General features: G+C 42.4%; 1 protein-coding gene and 1 long non-coding RNA gene across 2 annotated transcripts in view; one reads left to right on the forward strand and one right to left on the reverse strand.

Moving 5' to 3' along the window:
* Positions 1-13,884, reverse strand: part of LOC148356235 (uncharacterized) — a 27,762-nt gene extending 13,878 nt beyond the window's left edge. The window contains exon 1 of the long non-coding RNA XR_015851974.1: positions 13,837-13,884. This is a non-coding gene — a long non-coding RNA (uncharacterized LOC148356235). The remainder of the gene's footprint in view (positions 1-13,836) is intronic.
* Positions 1-20,109, forward strand: part of htra3b (HtrA serine peptidase 3b) — a 24,357-nt gene extending 4,248 nt beyond the window's left edge. Inside the window, exons 2-10 of the mRNA XM_088346943.1 lie at positions 634-727; positions 3,210-3,342; positions 4,519-4,608; positions 5,983-6,177; positions 6,243-6,275; positions 6,932-7,149; positions 7,221-7,319; positions 9,633-9,807; positions 19,868-20,109. Coding sequence (XP_088203069.1) covers positions 634-727; positions 3,210-3,342; positions 4,519-4,608; positions 5,983-6,177; positions 6,243-6,275; positions 6,932-7,149; positions 7,221-7,319; positions 9,633-9,807; positions 19,868-19,903 — 1,073 coding nt within the window. The 3' untranslated portion in view covers positions 19,904-20,109. The remainder of the gene's footprint in view (positions 1-633; positions 728-3,209; positions 3,343-4,518; positions 4,609-5,982; positions 6,178-6,242; positions 6,276-6,931; positions 7,150-7,220; positions 7,320-9,632; positions 9,808-19,867) is intronic.
* The last annotated feature ends 2,954 nt before the right edge of the window (positions 20,110-23,063 follow it).

Below are 23,063 nucleotides of genomic sequence, written 5' to 3' on the forward strand. Positions count from 1 at the left end.
AAGTAAATAGAGAACAAAAAGAAAAAAGTAACAGCTCGGAAAAAATAAACACAATGAGATTTTTTTTAAAGGAATACAAAAAAAAACTAGAAAAAAACAGGGAAAAGGAAGAAAAAGTTTGTGTTGCATTCAAATAATTTCCAATTATATCGAGTGAATCTTGTTGCCAACATTGTACTTCCACTCAAAAATGTGATTAAGTACAGTTCTGTATTGTACAACCGACTCAATAAGCCCCCAAAAATGTTAATATTATGCGACAAAATATATCAGGAAATAAAAAGAAATGGATATCTTGTGAAAGAATTGTAAGAACAAACGACGTTTGTAAGCCGTAGAACCTTTGCAATAGTACATGAGTCAATTCATTCAAAAGAGAAAAATAATTTTGCATGGCCGGAAACTCCGCAAAACGTAACGTTGTGTCAATTTTGGGCATGTCTGATAATGATTTATTTGCCACACTTGGGATTGCCGTTGCTCACTGTTGTTTCAAGCGTTGCTCACCGACTTTGTGTGAACGCTCAGACCCGTAAGGAAAATGACAGGGAACGTTGGCCACGTGGGGATGGTGCCGAGTAAAACTGCACACGTTTATGATTCAAACTGCGACTCTCTTTACTCTCCATGCAGCAAACTCCGACAGCCCTCGATACAAATTCAACTTCATCGCCGACGTCGTGGAGAAGATCGCCCCGGCGGTGGTCCACATAGAACTGTTCCTCAGGTACACGGAGTACCGCGGTACCTCTTCATACGAGCACCTCTAAAAATTCAGTTTACGAGTAGTCCAAGAGGCGACCACTAGAGACCGCTTGTGACTATTTAACGCTAGCATCGCCTCGTCCGGTTTGTGCACGCAAACTACCACAGGCCAAAATATAAAAGTTTTTCTGGGTATGTTTATTTAAAGACAGCACGGCAAGGCATTGGTTAGAGCGTGTGCGGCACAGTTCTGAGGGCATGAGATCGAATCTCCTGTGTGGAGTTTGCATGTTCTCCCCATGCACTCCGGTTTCCTCCCGCATTCCAAAAACATGCATGTTAGGTTAATTGGCCGGTCCAAATTGTCCCTACTACTATTACTATTTGAATGTGTATTAAGTGATCTGGAAGATGTGCTCAGGGTTGGGTAGGGTTACTTTAACTTGATTACTCTCAATTACTTTTGGATTACTCCAGTACCAAATATACTAATAAAAGACAAAATAAACTAAATATGAATAAAATGATGACTCACAAGACGTGGTAAGCTTTCTCTCCTGGCTTTGATCTCTTTGATCTCCGGTTGCCGTTCCATGTCTTCCGTTACTCCCCAAGCCTGCACAAAATGGAGTCATTTTATTCCTATTTAGTTTCTTTTGTCTTTTATTAGCATATTTGCTATTGGAGTAATCCAAAAGTCATTGAAAGTAATCTCGTTAAAGTAACCCTACCCAACCCTGCTAATATGCGACCAGGGTTTGGTCTAATATTTATAGGACAGAATTTTTACTAGTTTCCAGTCAAGGATTCCCACCCATTGACCCTGTTTTGGGTGTAAAACGCTAATGAATCCTTAATATGGAAGCTCAAAACAATCTATGTTAAAAAAAAACGTTTTACCCAGAAGCCCTAGCAAAGCATTAGAGCATATAGACAGGGCGCGCGCTTTCTCCTTTGCCAAGGGTGCATCTGCACTATAGGTAAATAGTTGGTATCCTCATTTGCAGTATTTTGTGACATTTTTACAAAATAACTTTGCTTGCACCTTGTTTTAAAGCCATTATTTTAGTCTCAACCCTTTTAGGTAACAGCGGGAGGGAGACAAATTCTAAGTGGTGTATTTATATTTTTATTTATAATTGAGTCATTTTATTCAGATTTAGTTTCTTTTGTCTTTTATTAGCATATTTGGTATTGGAGTAATCCAAAAGTCATTGAAAGTAATCCAGTTAAAGTAACCCTACCATATCCTGGATGTGCTTTATCGCTCTTTAGGGTTCACGTGGATGTGTTTGAGAGGACAGGAGCGGACCAATTAACTTTGAATTACCGTATTATATGTACTATAAGTCCTTCTGAAAAATGCATCATTAAGAACATATATAAGTCTAACATAGAGTATGAATAAGTCACATTTTTGGAGAGAAATGTATTTGATAAAAACCAGCACCAAAAACTAATACGATAAAATTCCACATCGGGCTTAGAACATTGCAGGTAGGCACGGCAATATGTGACCATGGTAAAAAGTCATGGTTTTTGGTATTTGTTTAAACTTAAATGCTCATTAAAATGCTGTCTGCTAGGATGCTTGTTGCCACAAGGTACCGGCAATAAAAAAAATCAAATTCAATGATATATTAATCTGTTAATAAATTCAAATATAAGTCTCAGTAGTTTAAGTCGCCGCACAGGGCAAAGTATAAATAAAACTTGGGATTAAGAGCTATACAAATAAACATGTCTAGACCCGACTTGACTTATCCTTAGGTTTTTGAATTTTTCCTTGCCCTCATGTAGCTTTCAGATCAGGGGATGGTATAATAATAGTCTGTAGTTTGCAATAATCTGTGGGCTGTCCAGCCCTTTGAGATTCCTTGTAATTAAGGGTGTCACAAATAAACATGTCTTGACTTGAGTCATCCTGAGGTTTTTGAGTTTTTCCTTTACCTCAGGTAGGTTTCAGATCAGGGGATTGTGTCATAATAGTCTGTAGTTTGCAATAATCTGTGGTCTGTGCAGCCAGTTGAGACTTCTTGTGATGAAGGGTGTCACAAATAAACATGTCTTGACTTGACTCATCCTGAGGTTTTTGAGTTTTTCCTTTCCCTCATGTAGGTTTTAGATCAGGGGATTGTGTCATAATAGTCTGTAGTTTGCAATGATCTGTGGTCTGTGCAGCCATTTGAGACTTCTTGTGATGAAGGGTGTCACAAATAAAAACGGATACGATAAAATTCCAAATCGGGCTTAGAACCTTGCCGGTTGGCACAGCAATATGTGACCATGGTAATTTCACTTATAAGTTTCAGTAGAAAAGTATGAATAAAATTGCGACTTGCAGTCCGGAAAATACGGTATTTCGTATCGGGAAAATGTGCTCGTTGAATGAGATATTGGAGCTACGAGTTAACGAATTAAGCTCGTATGAAGAGGTACCACTAGTGGTTGCTGTGTCCTCGCGTGTTGTTATATGTGTGTTGATGCGGGTGCTCTTACCCGAGGCACCCCCTCTTTGGCCGCAACATCCCTCTGTCGAGTGGTTCGGGCTTTGTTATTTCCCAGAACGGGCTGATTGTGACCAACGCTCACGTGGTCTCCAGCAACTCGCCCGTGTCGGCTCGCCAAAACCTTAAGGTAAGATCAAATACAGTGGAACCTCGGTTCTCGACCATAATCCGTTCCATTTCTTTGTACGAAAACCGATTAGTACGATCACCGAAGCCGTTTTTTCCCATTAAAAGTAATGTAAAATTGTTTTAATCCGTTCCAACACCCTGAATGTTTATCTTGAATATTTAACGTAGAGCTAACCCAGGCTAATCGTTCGTTCGCGTTAGCGTAATCTTCCGTACGAAAGATGACGCTAACATGAACGTGTAAAAATAAAAAAATCAGGTCATTTACACGTCATTGAGCACCCGGGTCTCCACAACAAGTGGTGAGCGGTTAAAGGATAAAGAAAATAATTATGAATAGGATTTCTTACCGGTCGGCAGAAGCCATGCTGTATTCCTGGAAGAAGGGAAACTGTAGAAGGAAAAAATACATGCAAATAGAATTAAGTAGAATAATACATTTTCTTATTCAAATTATGAATTCATTTTCTGCATTAAAATATTGTTGGTAATCTAGTGATTCAAGGTATAACCACAAACCCATCTTTTTTCATTTTCTCCTTTTATACTTCCTTTTTTCTTAATTTCTTTAAACGACATCATAATTCGCAATGTAATGCATCAAAGAAAGTGAGCCGTTGGAGAGCCGGCTCTCTTCAATGAGTTGAGCTGAAAAAGCCGGTTCTCTAAAAAGAGGCGGACTTCCTTTCACTACACAACTACCACATGTATTTCAGATTCACTCAATCACCCCGCCTGTTGTTTTCAGATCAGAATGACTTTACGGCAATTTAATTCAGGTTCAGCCATTGCGACTTAATGATTGAAAAATAAAATTCAAAACTATGTTGTAATGTAGGCCTACTGCTCTGCTTCCGCTTTGTCCACGTGGGATCAGAATGATGCATGATGGGAAATCCCCAGGCGGCAGACGCACAGTAGCATCAATTCGCTTGTTTCCTTTGCAAGGAAAAAAACGATACCGAGATAGAGGCTACCGCGGCGAACTCGTTTGACTTGATTGATTTGCTGTTTGGTGACGTTTTTGGTACCCATCATTGACAAATTTGCGTTTTTCCGTACAGATTTTCTTGTACGTCGTACACGTCTTAAAATGCATCATAAACGTACTTTGTACGGCAAAAACGTACAGGTTGAAGTCACCAAGACCTACTAACTTTGTGATGGCTTTCAGGTCCAGATGCAAAACGGGGACGTTTACGAAGCCAGCATCAGAGACATCGACAAGAAGTCAGACATCGCCACCATCAAAATTCACCCTCAGGTTGATTTGTGTAGAGCTGAGTGGTATTCGGGAAGGTCCAGGGTCATACAGTGCCTCGTAACAGTAATGGCCCCCAAAGAACTTTTTGACATATTATGATTCAGAATAGTGGGATGTTTGAGCGTGTTCTAAGGGATGGGCAGGGCAACTGTATGATGCGGCAGGGGTAAACCAGTGAAAGCTGTCGGGCCCTGCTGTTGAACAGAAGAGTGTGTTGTGTCACCCTAACCCGAGTGACATGGTCGCTTTCTAGTGTCCCGTTTCATCTGGAGGGACGAAAGCATAACCGACTTGGGTGCCGAGGTGCCTTACTTGTTTGGGTGTTTGGGCAATTGGGTTGGCCATGGTCCAAAAAATTTTGTGTGGGTTTTTTTGCTATTTTTTTTCCTTTTATTTTCTTTGTTATTGTATGCGTTTGTCTTGCTGTCGGTCACCCCTCTTGAGGGATATGACCAAGGTAGATAGATAGATAGATATTTCAGGATCGGCAGCACGACGCTTGAGTGCTTAGCACGTCCGCGGCACAGGTCTGAGGTCATGAGTTCGAACCTTCCGGTGTGGAGTTTGCATGTTCTCCCCCTGCTTGCGTGGGTTTCCTTCGGGAACTCCGGTTTCCTCCCACATTCCAAAGACTTGCATGTCAGGTTAATTGGCCAGTTCAAATTGTCCCTAGTGAGTTGTCTGTCTCTGTGTCCCCTGCGACTGGCTGGTAACCAGTTCAGGGTGTCCCCTGCCCACTGCCCGAAGACAGCTGGGATGGGCTCCAGCACCCCAGCGACCCTACTGATGATAAGCAGTGCAGATAATGGATATTTCAGGATTCAAAGTTTCGAACTTATAGATGGAAAAACTTCAAATCCGTTCTAAGAATGAACAATGTGAGACACAATCATGAAAAAAAACAAAATGTAACCAAGATTTTATACTGTGCTAACAAATGAACAGTTGAAAAGTAGATGTTGCAAAAATATTAGCCCCCTTGTAGTTTATATTTTTGTACAACCTCCTTTTGCTGAAATCACAGATACAAGTCTTTTGGGGTATGTCCCTGAAATATTTTCCCCTTCTACCTTAAAAAAAAACTTTCACTTCCCTCAGGTTTAAGGGTGATCGGTTGAGCACAGCATTTTGTTTTTATCTCTCCAAAAAATGCTCTACAGGATTGAGGTCTGAACTTAGTTGTGGCCATTCTGACATGGTTATATTGTTTATTTTTAAAAATTCAATTGTAAATTTTGCTTTTAAGTTTAGGGTCGTTGTCCCGTTGGAGGGTGAACATTGGTTTAATACTTTTGCCAGGCACTGTACCCGAGAACCACCTCGATAATAATTCATTCCTTATGTTCACGCTGAGCTTGCAAATTTTTATGACAGAGCGAGCTCCCCGTCCTTCTTCTGGGTCACAGTGCGGACTTGAGGCCCGGCGAGTTTGTTGTGGCCATCGGAAGTCCCTTTGCCCTCCAGAACACGGTCACCACCGGCATTGTCAGCAGCACACAGAGGGACGGGAAGGAGCTCGGCCTCAGGGACTCCGACATGGACTACGTCCAGACTGACGCCATCATCAACGTGAGATTGGTTTGAATTTGAGCACATCGAGTGAACGCTTCACCTTTCTTTTTGGTCTTTAACAGTATGGCAATTCAGGAGGGCCACTCGTCAATCTGGTAAGCCTTTCTTTGACTTACAGTGCCTAACGAAAGTATTGACTACCCATTTTTTGGGGTAATTTTGCCTTATTTCAGGCTTCGAACTTAAATCTAAATCGTTAGCCTAGCGCTAAATCTCCTGCCCGCTGCTATCAATAAACAGCAGCTTGCACACCCCAACGGAGCTTTATTGTCGACGGCGACTTTAATCGGGCATGTTTATGGACTGTACTCCCAAATCCATTCAATATGTGGACTGAGCAATTCGGGAAAAACACTGGACTATGTGTAATGTAAGATCAAACATCAAACATTCCGGTTGTATCCACCAACTCTGTTTGTCCCTCACCACCTTCCTCGGCGCATATATTCCACTGGTCTAAATCTTACCCTTTGTACTCGAGCACCGCTGGCGGCTGTTAGAAAAATGACATAAATTGGCTGAATAAGCCGCAGGGTTGAAAGTTTGGGGGAAAAGTAGCGGCTTATAGTCCGGAATTTACGGTATATTTGGTTGCTTTTCACAATTGTGTCTCACATGTTGTTGATTTAGTTTTTATATCTATACAATTAAAGCTGGAAATTTGGCAACATGTCGAAAGAGGGGGGCAATACTCCTGCAAGGCACTGTTTCTACTGCATACACAAAAGAGCTGAGTGTTTCATCTTTTGAGGATGGCGAGGTGATCGGCATCAACACCCTGAAGGTGGCTGCGGGAATCTCCTTCGCCATTCCCTCCGATAGGATCACTCGCTTCCTCAACGACTCCCTGGACAAATACGGCAAAGCTGAGAGGTCCAACGTGCCTCTGCCGCCCGGTCCGTCTCCTTCTGCCCTTCGGCCGGTAAAGAAGCGTTTTATCGGAATCAGGATGCTGACCATCACGCCGGCGTGAGTCCCGGCACACTTTTACCGCCGCCTTTTGAAATGAATTCTGTCCCAAACGCGCTTCTCTGATGCAGGCTCGTTGAGGAATTACGACAACAGAGGCCTGACTTCCCTGATGTTCCTGGGGGTGGCATTTACGTTCATGAAGTGGTTCCTCATTCCCCGGCGCAGAAGTAAGAGTGGATGGTGGGGTCATTGGGATTGAATGGAGGATCATTGGCTTTAGAATAGAATAGAATATACCGTATTTTCCGCACTATAAGGCGCACTGGGTTATAGGGCGCACCCCCAAAAAATAGTTTTTGGTCCTATATTTTCCATACATAAGGCGCACCGGATTATAAGGCGCTACGATGGGAACGTCGACAAAACAGTCAGATAGTTCAGTCAAACTTATTACCCCCTTAACATCCCGAAAGCTTGCAAAGTAGCAAATACGTGTCATGTACGGAAACAGTGTCTGTACGATGTCACCAATCACTCAAATGCATTGTTCCAAATATCATTCGGAAGGTTAAAGTCTTGGGATTCAAGAAATGCCAAACATTTCTTTAGTTTCCATTTTATTTTTTGCTGGCAAGTGTGTGGACAGCAAAGTAAGAATTTGATTGTGCAGGGAAACGGGGTTCCTTACTGTGCATATGACAAACACTTTGAATTGAATTTTGTTTAAAAATAGACTCATCACAGAAACATCAAGATCGTTTTCAAACAAGATACCGGGAAAATATAAAGCCGCATAGCTCACCTAAGTTCTCTTGCAGCCATCACTTTCAATAATGATACGTAACCATGGTCTTCTTACAACCGTGAGTGTAGTAAGTCCACGAGAGTAAAATATTTACAAATACAGAATAGTAAAAAATGTTTTCTCTATGCCGTAGTGCAACCCAACGTGTGATTCGCATTCATCTTTTTCGGCCAATTCCAGGCTTTGTTTCGCCCCTTTAGCCTATGCGAGCCTGTAAATGATCAAAAGGATCCGCCCCCTATACCTCCGAATAACTTTAGCCAATAGTGACTGATTCAAATGATGATTGACACATTGGTTAGGAAATGAAACGCTGATATATAAATCCCAGCATACAACGCGAACTACTTCGCCTTCGGGGGAAAATCGAGTCGGCGGCTGCTTGCCTTAGTTGCAAGACTTTGCGACTTAATATTGATCCATGTATAAGGCGCACTGTATTATAAGGCGCATGGTCAGCTTTTGAAAAAAAATAAAGGATTTTAGGTGCCCTTATAGTGCGGAAAATACGCTACCTTTATTGTCATTGTTACAAAATGGGTTAACATATTGTGACAACGAAATTGGGCATGACACTCCAGTTTCACACATTCACAGTGAGGTAAAAAAAACAAGAAGATAAAGGAACAGAGAAGATAAGGTTATAAAACAAGGAGGATAAGGTTATAGTTATAATTTACACAATACTTACACAAGAAATGTCGGCTATGCAAGAAGTGCAAGCACTCCCTCCCATCTCTCGCCCTACTCCGTCTGCGCCAAAGGTAAGCACATCAGGCTCCCTGTTCTTAGAATGTTGTGACGTTTTTACAAAATAATTTGTGTAGCATTTTCATATTTCTACTTTCGACAGGAGATATATTAAGGAGAGCAAAATCTTTTGGAATATTTAAGTTTTTTTTTTAAATATATACAGTGACATAGGAGCAAAGGAATTTGAATGTTATTTTAATGTTAAGTTGTTTAAGTTAAGTTCTAAGTTGTATCATTTAACTAGATATTTTTATTTACAGCAAAATAATAAATACTGTATAAGTGATTTAAGGTTTAAATTTAATATTCTTGTCTGTTTTTATTCATCACAGCAACATCAAGATCGTTCTAAAACAAGATACCGGGAAAATATAAAGCCGCATAACTCACCTAAGTTCTCACGTTCAATAATGATACGCAACCCTGGTCTTCTTACAACTGTGAGTGTAGTAAATCCAGGAGAGTAAAATATTTACAAATACAGACTAATGAAACATGTTTCTTTATGGCGTACTTTAGCAAGCTTGCTATTCAGTCATCTTTTTCGGCCAATTGCAGGGTTTGTTTTGGCCCTCTAGCGTATCCGAGGCTCCGAATAACTTCAGCCAATAGCGATCGATGTAACGGATGATTGACACATCTTTTTCGGCCAATTGCAGGGTTTGTTTTGACCCTCTAGCCAATCCGAGGCTCCGAATAACTTAAACCAATAGCGATCGATTCAAATGATGATTGACACATTGGTTAGCCAATGAAACGCCGGTATATAAATCCCAGCATACACCGCGGACTACTCCACGTTCGGGGTAAAATCGAGTCGGCGGCTGTTGCGTAAGTTGCGAGACCTTGCGATTTAATATTGAGCCATATATAAGGCGCACTGTATTATAAGGCGCATGGTCAGCTTTTGAAAAAAATGAAGACTTTTAGGTGCGCCTTATAGTGCGGAAAATACGGTAATCGACTTGTCTTGTGACTCTAGAAGCGGCATCAAAGACGGCGACATCATTGTCAAGCTCAACGGTCGTCCTGTGATGAACACGGCACAGCTGCAGAAGGCGCTGAAGGAGGAGACAGCGCTCTTGCTTGAAGTCAGGAGGGACAACGATGACCTGCTCTTCAATATTGAACCGGATGTCATCATGCAGTACACCACCGTAAGCCAAAAAATACCTATACACGCCACATACTGCAAATGATATCTGTTCGAAGGTTAGCCTGTATAGAACAGAACCTTAATTGAATTGCAGGGGTTGGGAAAGTCTGATTTGCTAACCAGATACAGTGGAACCTCGGTTCTCGACCATAATCCGGTCCAGAACCCTGTTCGAAAACCGATTTGTTCGATCACCGAAATCATTTTTCCCATTAAAAATAATGTAAATCGTTTTAATCCGTTCCAACACCCTGAATGTTTACCATGAATGTTTAACGTAAACATAAAGCTAACCCAGGCTAATCGTACGTCTGCGTAATATTCCGTACGAAAGATTACGCTAACATGAACGTGTAAAAATAAAAAAATCAGGTCGTTTACAAGTCATTTAGCACCTGGGTCTCCACAACAAGTGGTGAGCCGTTCATTGGAAAGGGGGCTCCGTTCTAACACCCTAAAAGTTGGGCTGCGTTCCAACACCCTGAATGTTTACCTTGAATGTTCAACTTAAACATAAAGCTAACTCAGGCTAATCGTACGTCCGCGTTATCGTAATCTTCCGAAAGAAAGATTACGCTAACATGAACATGTAAAAATAAAAAATCAGGTCGTTTACAAGTCATTTAGCACCCGGGTCTCCACAACAAGTATTTGCACGTTCATGTTAGCGTAATCTTCCGTACGAAAGATTACGCTAACATGAACGTGTAAAAATAAAAAAAAGGATGAAGAAAAGAATTATGAATAGGATTTCTTACCTTTGTGGTGGTCAGCAGAAGGCGCAGGTGGACAGTTGGGTATTCCCTAGCAAGATCAGACACTAGCACACCTCCTTCATATTTTGCTATTATTTCTTTCTTAAATGCAATAGTTGTACGCACTACTTTTCTTTTTTCACCTGTAGCAACTTTGCTGCTTGCACTGACTTTCTTCGGAGGCATAATTAGGGGCTAAAACACTTGGTACACCTATATTAAAAGCCAAAGCAAAAGGAAGCACGTCCGCACGCGAGAACAGTTGGTCAGGAAAAGAGCCATCTACACCCGTACGCCTCTCAGCATCGCACCCTAGCGTAGGCACTCACGCATTACCGGCGTTCGAACTCCAATTTTTTGACCGAACAGCGAAGCAAGAATGTCTATAAATTTTTGGTCCGACTCCGATTTGTCCGAACTGAGAGGCGTTTGAAAACCGAGGTTCCACTGTAAAGCTGTTTTCATGAGCAAGTCTGTCATGGATATAAAACAAGGGCCATAGTAATATTTTCTGAGACGTTCCAAACTTAGTGTATGTGAAGTAAAAGCCACACAGTGTACAATTTGTTTGCTTCAAAATGAATAGGGAAATATTTTACTTATAGTTTACACTCACGCAGTTACACCAACAGAACCCATTTTGGCTGTAAGGAATCCCTTATATGGAAGCTCATTAAACACTATGTTCACTTTCTGCTAAAAAACCCACAAAATAAACAGTAACCACCTGAAAACGCCGGCCAAGCACTCAAAGCAATTTAATTCAGTGAGCGATAGGCTGTCCCATAGCTAAGGGTAAATACATCTTCTTGTTTGCAGTATTTTGTGACGTGTTTAAGAACTCCTCCGAAATTCTCGATATAAAACCATTATTTATGACAAAAATGGCAGTCAAAATGAGCCTCAGCGATCTTAAGTAACTGCAGGAGAGAGAGAAATGTTAAGTGGGGTATTTGTTGATAGCATAATTCAACAACGTTCTATAAGGTGAAACAAGACAGCAACTACACGCGTATATCCAGGAGACGATTGTCAGTACCCGAACAGACGGTGGACCAGGACGCGTAACGTTTTCACACGAGTTTTATTTTATGGGAACGGGGCAGTCATGCGCGGGAACACAAACGCCAGCGATTTGGCGATCGCTGGGCAGAAGAGATCGAAACAGGGCGGGACAGACAGGATCGATACCGGATACTGGAGAAAGATACCGGACAGGATGGGACAGACGGGATCGATACCGGATACACGAGCAATATAACGGACAGTTCAGGACAGAACAAATCGATACCGGATACCCGAGCAAGAAACCGGACAGGACGGGACAGACGGGATCGATACCGGATACTAGAGCAAGATACCGGACAGGAGGAGACAGATAGGATCGATACCGGATACTGGGGCAAGATACCGGACAGAACGGGACAGGCGGGATCGATACCAAATACTTGAGACTGGAGCAAGATAGCAGACAGGACGAGACAGGCGGGATCAATACCGGATACTGGAGACTAGAGCAAGATACTGGACAGGACGAGACAGGCGGGATCAATGCTGGAGACTGGGGCAAGATACCGGACAGGATGAGACAGGGGGGATCAATACCGGATACTGGAACAAGATACCAGACAGGACGAGACAGACGTGATCGATACCGAATACTGGAGCAAAATACCAGACAGGAGGAGACAGGCGGGATCAATACTGGATACACAAGCAGGATACCGGACAGAGTCAAAATACAAGTCTTGCTAGTGCAGAGGTTCGTTGACGGACTGACAAGGAGTGAATGAGAGCACTGAGTTTAAATAGGAGGGAAGCCAATCAGGCAACGAGCAGCAGCTGGCGCCAAACGGGCAGGCCCAAGTGAGGGCAATGGGCAACCGTGACAACTATGAGGGAATCAATCATGACCTGGTCCTGATAAACTTCTGCATTCGTCTACAGAAGGTCAAGAAGTCACGAAACCCACGGATCAAGTTTGACCTTGAGCGACTGAAAGACCCACAGGGGGTCAAGAGCTTCCAAGCCTTTATTGCTCCTTTGCTCGCCTTAAAGATAGCAAAACCCTGACCATCAAGTTCTCACAAACGATGACTGAAGCAGCAAAAAAAAAATCGTAGGAAAACACCGGAAGAAGGCGAGGCGAGATCTAAAGAAGAAAAGAAACTGCCCTGGAGTAGCAGCCAAGTATAAAGCAGCCAACAAGAAAATAGCAAAAAACACACAAGAATTTTTGGGGGACCATTGCCAACCCGAATACCCAAACGAGTTAAGCACCTCGGGACCCAAGTTGGTCATGCTTTCATCCCTCCAGATGAAATGGGAAACAAGAAAGAGTCACTCGGGTCAGGGTGACAACACACTTTTCTGTTCAACAGCAGGGCCCGAAAGCTTTCGCTGGTTTACCCCTGCCGCATCATAGAGGTGCCCAGCCCGTCCCTTAGAACCCGTCCAAACATCCCACTATCCTTTTACAACACCGCTCCACTCTTTCCTATCACCAACAAGAGCTCTAGCTTCCACTATATTAAGACCTCTTTCCTGCAGTGCACTCATATCACCATCCATCCACGTCAATGGCGGCCTTCCTCTTGGTCTCCTTCCATTGACTTCTGCTCTGTAGATCCTCTTCAACATTCTCTCCTCATCCATCCTCTCCATGTGTCCAAACCAACAGAGTACTCTCTTAACAGTTCCACTACTACTCTAGTTCTGTCTCTCACAATTTCATTTCTCAATCCATCCAATCTTATCACTCCTAACATACTCCCCAAACACTTCATCTCAAAAACATTTCATTTCCTTCACAGCAAGGCACACAAAAACAATATATGCTTTCTCTCTTTGAATCAAAAAAGGTTTAGTATTGTAGAAGCCTATCCCACAACCACAAAAGACCAAAAAACCTCTCCTCTCGTTTATAAACGCAACTATTTAACAATTTTAAGAAAATACTAATAAAAACTAAATACACTTGTGTCATGAGTGTATAATCCCAGTGTTTTTTCCCCAAGATACTAAAAACATCCTCGTTTAAAGATTAACTAAAAACTAAAAACAACTAATATAACGAGCTCACATGAAAACATACATTAAAATAACAAGTTTTTAAAACATCGCTAAAGCTAATGCTAACGTAGCAAATGCAAACGGAAAATGAACGTTGATTTAAGGAATACACTAAAGTCTACTCAAATAAATACAATTATACAACACAAACAACACATTCTGTCATCGCTTTTGAAAAACAGTTGATATAAAAACGTCCAAACCTTATTTGCGTGTAAATCCATCCGTGAACTGTAGAACCCTGCCACCAAGAATAGAAACAGCGCCACAGTAAATTCCTAATTCAATTTATTTTCGTGTGCTCCCCAAAATTCAGAATTTTATTTTAATGTCCCAACGTAAATTTCCCCCAAATATTATTAGATAGATAGATAGATAGATAGATAGAAAGAGAGAGAAAGACTGACAGATAGAGAGGAAGAGAGAGAAAGACTGACAGATAGATAGATAGATAGATAGATAGAGATCGAGAGAAAGAAAGATAGAGTGTGAGGGAGAGATATACAGAAAGATAGATAGATAGCGAGGGACAGAGAAAGACAGACAGATAGATAGAAAGATAGCGAAGGAGAGAGAGAAAGATAGATAGATAGATAGATAGATAGATAGATAGATAGATAGATAGATAGGAAGAGAAAGAAAGATAAAATGTGAAGGAGAGATATATAGAAAGATAGATAGATAGATAGCGAGGAAGAGAGAGAAAGACTGACAGATAGATAGATAGATAGATAGATAGATAGATAGATAGATAGATAGATAGATAGATAGAGATCGAGAGAAAGAAAGATAGAGTGTGAGGGAGAGATATACAGAAAGATAGATAGATAGCGAGGGACAGAGAAAGACAGACAGATAGATAGAAAGATAGCGAGGGAGAGAGAGAAAGATAGATAGATAGATAGATAAATAGATAGATAGCAAGGAAGAGAAAGAAAGATAAAATGTGAAGGAGAGATATATAGAAAGATAGATAGATAGATAGATAGATAGCGAGGAAGAGAGAGAAAGACTGACAGATAGATAGATAGATAGATAGATAGATAGATAGAGAGAGAAAGAAAGATAGAGTGTGAGGGAGAGATATCCAGAAAGATAGATGGATAGATAGATAGCGAGGGAGAGAGAGAAAGATAGATATAGATAGATAGCGAGGGAGAGAGAGAAAGACATAGATAGATAGATAGATAGATAGATTGGGATCACACATCTTTACACGGCGATTTTATACTTGACAAAAACAAAATGGTTGAAGGATAAATTATCTATAAGAATTGAGGAGGTGTCCTTTTAAGTCTTCCAGCATGTGTGAAACTCACGATGTGGCCGGCCATATCATCTTGTGCTCAGAGAAGCACAAGAGAAAAATGAGCTGCAATTTTAAATATCTTCACTGGATGTCACCAAAACCAGGTGAAGCTTTTACTGTAGACTATTAATAATCAACCAGAGAACACCCATCCATGTAAGGGCCATCCCGATTTTATTTTACTCGAAATAAAAGTCACTGATGTGCAGTTTAAGGCAGTGCAAAAAATACAAAATTTAATAAATTGAAACCGGGTGTCTTTGCAGAACCGGAACAGGAGGAGAACCCAAATGCGTGATGTTTTTTACACAAGCTTTTATTTTACGGTAAACGGGGCAGTCATGCACGTGACCCAAACGCTAGTGATTTGGCGATCGTTGGGCGGAAGACGTAAGGAGGCAGTCCGAGCAGATCTCGGACAGCTGGAGCGTTACTGGACAGGACGAAACAGACAGGATTGATATAAAAACTGGATATCGACATTAAACAGGACAAACTAGACGGGAACGAAACTGGGGATCGATATTAAACAGGACAAAAATAGACGGGAACAATACCGGACAGGAAACACAGGCAGGGAACTGGACATTGTGTACGTTGTGATATCAAAACTAAATATCGACATTAAACGGGACAAACTAGACGGGAACGAAACTGGAGATCGATATTAAACAGGACAAAAATAGACGGGAACAATACTGGGCAGGAAACCGGACATTGTGTACGTTGTGATATCAAAACTGGATATCGACATTAAACAGGACAAACTAGACGGGAACGAAACTGGAGATCGATATTAAACAGGACAAAAATAGACGGGAACAATACTGGGCAGAAAACACAGGCAGGGAACCGGACATTGTGTACGTTGTGATATCAAAACTGGACATCGACATTAAACAGGACAAACTAGACGGGAAAGAAACTGGAGATCGATATTAAACAGGACAAAAATAGACGGGAACAATACTGGACAGGAAACACAGGCAGGGAACCGGACATTGTGTACATTGTGATAACAAAACTGGATATCGACATTAAACAGGACAAACTAGACGGGAACGAAACTGGAGATCGATATTAAACAGGACAAAAATAGACGGGAACAATACTGGACAGGAAACACAGGCAGGGAACCAGACATTGTGTACGTTGTGATATCAAAACTGGATATCGACATTAAACAGGACAAACTAGACAGGAACGAAACTCGAGATCGATATTAAACAGGACAAAAATAGACGGGAACAATACTGGACAGGAAACACAGGCAGGGAACCAGACATTGTGTACGTTGTGATATCAAAACTGGATATCGACATTAAACAGGACAAACTAGACAGGAACGAAACTCGAGATCGATATTAAACAGGACAAAAATAGACGGGAACAATACTGGACAGGAAACACAGGCAGGGAACCGGACATTGTGTACGTTGTGATATCAAAACTGGGTATTGACATTAAACAGGACAAACTAGACGGGAACAAAACTCGAGATCGATATTAAACAGGACAAAAATAGACGGGAGCAATACTGGACAGGAAACACAGGCAGGGAACCGGACATTGTGTACGTTGTGATATCAAAACTGGATATCGACATTAAACAGGACAAACTAGACGGGAACGAAACTGGGGATCGATATTAAACAGGACAAAAATAGACGGGAACAATACTGGGCAGAAAACACAGGCAAGGAACCGGACATTGTGTAGGTTGTGATATCAAAACTGGATATCGACATTAAACAGGACAAACTAGACGGGAACGAAACTGGAGAATCGATATTAAACAGGACAAAAATAGACGGGAACAATACTGGACAGGAAACACAGGCAGGGAACCGGACATTGTGTACGTTGTGATATCAAAACTGGATATCGACATTAAACAGGACAAACTAGACAGGAACGAAACTGGAGATCGATATTAAACAGGACAAAAATAGACGGGAACAATACTGGGCAGGAAACACAGGCAGGGAACCGGACATTGTGTACGTTGTGATATCAAAACTGGATATCGACATTAAACAGGACAAACTAGACGGGATTGAAACTGGAGATCGATATTAAACAGGACAAAAAGAGACGAGAACAATACTGGACAGGAAACACAGGCAGGGAACCGGACATTGTGTACGTTGTGATATCAAAACTGGATATTGACATTAAACAGGACAAACTAGACGGGAACGAAACTGGAGATCGATATTAAACAAGACAAAAAGAGACGGGAACAATACCGGACAGGAAACGCAGGCAGGGAACCGGACATTGTGTACGTTGTGATATCAAAACTAAATATCGACATTAAACGGGACAAACTAGACGGGAACGAAACTGGAGATCGATATTAAACAGGACAAAAATAGACGGGAACAATACTGGACAGGAAACACAGGTAGGGAACCGGACATTGTGTACATTGTGATAACAAAACTGGATATCGACATTAAACAGGACAAACTAGACGGGAACGAAACTGGAGATCGATATTAAACAGGACAAAAATAGACGGGAACAATACTGGACAGGAAACACAGGCAGGGAACCAGACATTGTGTACATTATGATAACAAAACTGGATATCGACATTAAACAGGACAAACTAGACGGGAACGAAACTGGGGATCGATATTAAACAGGACAAAAATAGACGGGAACAATACCGGACATGAAACACAGGCAGGGAACCGGACATTGTGTACGTTGTGATATCAAAACTGGATATCGACATTAAACAGGACAAACTAGACGGGAACGAAACTGGAGATCGATATTAAACAGGACAAAAAGAGACGGGAACAATACCGGACAGGAAACGCAGGCAGGGAACCGGACATTGTGTACGTTGTATATCAATTTTTATACGGGAACATTTATAAAAAGTTAAAGACCAATCTCGTCCCGCCCATTTCGGCTCTTGTCCGGTCGTCTCGTTCACCTGTAGCAAAAAAAACCAACATAGCTGATAATGTCGCGGTATTCTACGTAGTCTGTGTTGGTGTGAGTAAATAGGTGCCGCGTTGTGTTTGTATGGTTTATTATTGCCTAACAAGGAAGATTTGTAATTATTAATTGTCATGAACCGGAACAGGAGGAGAACCCAAATGCGTGACGTTTTTTACACAAGCTTTTATTTTACGGAAAATGGGGCGGTCATGCACGTTAACCCAAACGCCAGTGATTCGACGATCGTTGGGCGGAAGACAGAAGGCGGCAGTCTGGTGTGGAATGACAGGAGGCCAGAGGCCAACGAGATCGATACCAATTGCACGAGCAGATATCGGACAGATGGGGTCGAAACCGGACAGGACAGGACAGACAGGGTTGATATCAGGCACAGGAGACTGGAGTTCGATAACAAGCAGGACGAGATAGACGGAAACGATACCAGACACTGGAGATTGAAATTAAACAGGACAAACTAGACAGGAACGAAACTGTAGATCGATAGCAAACAGGACAAAAATAGACGGGAACGATACCGGACATGAAACACAGGCAGGAAACCGGACAGTAAGGGGCGGCAGTAGCTCAGGAGGTAGAGCGCTCGTCTTGGGATCAAGAGATAGCAGTTCGAATCCTGGCTCCTCCGTGTTACATGTCGAAGTGTCCTTGGGTAAGACACTGAATAAGCAGGTTGGCGCCTTGCATGGCTGCACGGCCATATTGGTGTGTGAGTGTGTGTGAATGGGTAAATGTGAAGCACATTATAAAGCACTTTGGGAAGTCTTCATTGACTTGAAAAGCGCTAAATGAATGCAGATCATTTCATTTCATTGGACGGGAACGACAGGACGGTATCAGGCACTGGAGACTGGAGTCCGATAACAGGCGGGACGAAATAGACGGAAACGATACCAGACACTGGAGATCGAAATTAAACAGGATAAACTAGACGGGAACGTTACCAGACACTGGAGATCGATATCAAACAGAACAAAATAACCGGGAACGAAACTGGAGATCGATATTAAACAAAATAAAAGGGAACGATACCGGACAGGAAACACAAGCATGGAAAAAGTCAAAACCCACGTCTTGCGGGTTCAGAGGTTCGTTGACGGACTGACCAGGGTTAGTGAGAGAACTGAGCAAAGATAGAAAGAAAGCCAATCTGTCAACGAGCCGCAGCTGGCGCCACATGGGCGGGGCCAATTGGACGCCATGGCAACCGTACTCCACAAAGAAAAGCAGAGACTTTGAAATGGTTACATCAATCCGAGCCAAAACGAGCAGCAGATGTCTTTAACACGGGGGTGTCAAACTCATTTTAACTGGGGGGCCACACGATAGAACAAACATTCGGGGGCCGGACTAGTAGATTAAAGAGAAAGAAAAATAGAGATAAAGAAAAGAGGGAGAGAGGGCAGGACAACAAAAGAAAGAGAGAGAGGGAGAGAGCGTAAGAAACAAAAGATAAAAAGTCGTGAGAGAGGGGGAAAAGAAAGGAAGAGGAAAAAATAAAGCCAAAGAGAAAAAGAAAGACAGAAGGAGAGAAAAGAGAAAAGAAAGCGCAAAGGGTATGAAGAGAGAAAGAGAAAAGAGAGAAAAGGAAAGAAGGAAGTTAGAGCAAAAGAGGTAAAATACACAGAGAGAGAAAGAGACAAAGAGCAACAAAGGAAGAGAAAAAGAGAGACAGAGAGTGAAAGAGACAGACAGAGTGTGAGAAAAGGGGTGGAAAAGAAAGAGAAAGAGAGAGAGAGAAATAAATACAAGTAGTGTCTTTGTTCGAGGCACCTTTCTTTGGCAACCTCAAGTTGACATATTTCAACCTGCAGCTTGTTTTTCTCTTGCGCTTCTCTGAGTGTTGTCTTGCGGGCCGGATTCAATCCCTTAGCGGGCCTGATCTGGCCCGCGGGCCGCCTGTTTGACACCTGTGCTTTAACACATTGTTGTTTTTCTCTCATGGACAGGAACGGCTTGGCGGGGATGAAGGAGCTTCTTCTTAATTCAGACGGCATGGAGAAGAAAAGCCTGCCCCCTTCTGGTGGTTGTGAGCAGGACACGGGACACGATGTTCCAGCAATGGCCGCTAACGTGTGGCTTTTTTATCCTCACCGGGTTTTCAAATAAACAATCGATGTCTGATCACATCCTGCTCTCAAAGAGAGGCTATGGCGGCACGCCGTTCTAGTTTTGAAAGAAAATATGAATAAAAAATGTCGTTCTTTTCATTTGGTTTGACTACGTTATTCTTCCTCCCCTTCGCTCTCTTTGCATTCCTGCCATTCCTTGGCTCTTGAAATCCACATTCTACACGATATGCGACCCCGAACTGGCAACAGCATGAATCGATTACATTTGGAGAAAATTGGAAACCGATGATTACTTATCAAGTACCGTATTTTCCACTCTCTGAGGCAGGGGTGTCAGACTCATTTTAACTCGGGGGCCACGCGCTAGAACAGACATTCTCTCGGGGGCCGGACTAGGAGATTAGAGGGAAAGAGAGAAGGGGAAAGCGAGAAAGAGAGGGATAAAGAGATAAGGGGAAAGTGAGAACAAGAGAGAGAGAGAGAGTGAAACGCGAGAGTGAGAAAGAGAAAGAAAGCGAAAAGCGAGAGCGAGAGTGAAAAGTGAGAATGAGAGCGAGAGTGAAAAGCGAGAGCGAGAGTGAGCTAAAAGCGTGAGCAAGAGCGAGAGAATGGGAAAAGTGAAAGCGAGAGAGAAAGGGAAGAGAGAGAGAGAGAGAAAGAGATAAAGAGAGAGGGGAAAGTGAGAGAGAGAGCAAAAAGCGAGAGAGAAAGAGAGAGTGAAACGCGAGAGTGAGAAAGAGAAAGAAAGCGAAAAGCGAGAGCGAGAGTGAAAAGTGAGAATGAGAGCGAGAGTGAAAAGCGAGAGCGAGAGTGAGCTAAAAGCGTGAGCAAGAGCGAGAGAATGGAAAAAGTGAAAGCGAGAGAGAAAGGGAAGAGAGACAGAGAGAAAGAGATAGAGAGAGAGGGGAAAGTGAGAGAGAGAGCAAAAAGCGAGAGAGAGAAAGAGAGAGAAAGAGAGAGTGAAACGCGAGAGTGAGAAAGAGAAAGAAAGCGAAAAGCAAAAGCGAGAGTGAAAAGTGAGAATGAGAGCGAGAGTGAAAAGCGAGAGCGAGAGTGAGCTAAAAGCGTGAGCAAGAGCGAGAGAATGGGAAAAGTGAAAGCGAGAGAGAAAGGGAAGAGAGAGAGAGAGAGAAAGAGATAAAGAGAGAGGGGAAAGTGAGAGAGAGAGCAAAAAGCGAGAGAGAAAGAGAGAGTGAAACGCGAGAGTGAGAAAGAGAAAGAAAGCGAAAAGCGAGAGCGAGAGTGAAAAGTGAGAATGAGAGCGAGAGTGAAAAGCGAGAGCGAGAGTGAGCTAAAAGCGTGAGCAAGAGCGAGAGAATGGAAAAAGTGAAAGCGAGAGAGAAAGGGAAGAGAGACAGAGAGAAAGAGATAGAGAGAGAGGGGAAAGTGAGAGAGAGAGCAAAAAGCGAGAGAGAGAAAGAGAGAGAAAGAGAGAGTGAAACGCGAGAGTGAGAAAGAGAAAGAAAGCGAAAAGCAAAAGCGAGAGTGAAAAGTGAGAATGAGAGCGAGAGTGAAAAGCGAGAGCGAGAGTGAGCTAAAAGCGTGAGCAAGAGCGAAAGAATGGGAAAAGTGAAAGCGAGAGAGAAAGGGAAGAGAGAGAGAGAGAGAGAAAGAGATAGAGAGAGAGAGAGTGAAACGCGAGAGTGAGAAAGAGAAAGAAAGCGAAAAGCGAGAGCGAGAGTGAAAAGTGAGAACGAGAGTGAGAGTGAAAAGCGAGAGCGAGAGCGAAAGAGAGCTAAAAGCAAGGGCGAGAGCGAGAGAATGGGAAAAGGGAAAGCGAGAGAGAAAGGGAAGAAAGAGAGAGAGAGAGAAAGAGATAGAGAGAGAGGGGAAAGTGAGAGAGAGAGTGAAACGCGAGAGTGAGAAAGAGAAAGAAAGCGAAAAGCGAGAGTGAGAGTGAAAAGTGAGAACGAGAGTGAGAATGAAAAGCAAGAGCGAGAGCAAAAGCGAGCTAAAAGCAAGGGAGAGAGCAAGAGAATTTGAAAAGGGAAAGCGAGAGAGAAAGGGAAGAGAGAGAGCGAGCTAGAGAAAGAAAGTGAGAGGAAGAGAGAGAGAGAGCGAAAAGAATTAGAGAGAGAGAAAATCGAGAGCTAGAGAGTGAAACGCGAGAGCGAGAGAAAGCAGAGAGCGAGAGTGAGCGAAAAGTAACCCCAAGAGCGAGAGAAAGGGAAGAGCGAGAGAGAGAGAAAGGGAAGAGAGAACGAGAGACAGAAAATGAGAGCAAGAGAGAGAAAGTGAAAGCGAGAGAAAGCAAAAAGGAAGCAAGAGGGAGAGAATGCAAAAAAGAAGAGAGAGAGAGAAATAAAAGCGAGACAGAGAGAGAGAAAGGGAGAATGAGAGAGAGAAGAAGCAAGCAAGAGAGAAAGCGAATAGTGAGAGGGATAGAGAGAGAAAAGCAAAAAGAGAGACACTGAGAGTGAAAGAGACAGAGACAGAGTGGGAGACAGAGAAATAAATACAAGTACAGTGTCCTTTTGAGAGGCACCTGGCTTTGGCAACATCAAGTGGACATATTTCAACCTGCAGCTTGTTTTTCTCTTGCGCTTCTCTGAGTGTTGTCTCGCAGGCCGGATTCAATCCCTTAGCGGGCCTAATCTGGCCCCTGTTTGACACCTGGGCTTTAAACAGTCAGATAGTAAGGGGTTAATTAAGTTTGACTGACCTATCTGTCGCACCCTATAGTCTGGTGCGCCTTATGTATGGAAATTATATGACAAAAGAGCATTTTTGGGGGGTGCGCCTTTTAATCCAGTGCGCCCTATAGTACAGAAAATACGGTAATTATATTACACAGGATATATATACATCAACAGGCAACCAGTTCTCATTCCAGGCTTATTACAGGGTTCATATATCTTTTTCATGGCTAAATTCAAGCACTTTTTACAGGACTTTCAAAGTCAATTTCTCAATTTCTCCAAAGAAAAGTATTCCGTGTATATCATGTATTTTTCAGATCCACCAAATATAGTTGTGATTTATGTTATGAGATTTTAATTTTCCTCGTGAATTTATCAGGACATTTGATTTTTAGATGTTGAGATAAAAAATATCCGGACATTGCTGTAAGTTC

The sequence above is a fragment of the Urocampus carinirostris genome, chromosome 11 (genome assembly GCF_059441175.1).
Source record: "Urocampus carinirostris isolate Australia breed hairy pipefish chromosome 11, RoL_Ucar_1.0, whole genome shotgun sequence".
NCBI classification, from domain to species: domain Eukaryota; kingdom Metazoa; phylum Chordata; class Actinopteri; order Syngnathiformes; family Syngnathidae; genus Urocampus; species Urocampus carinirostris.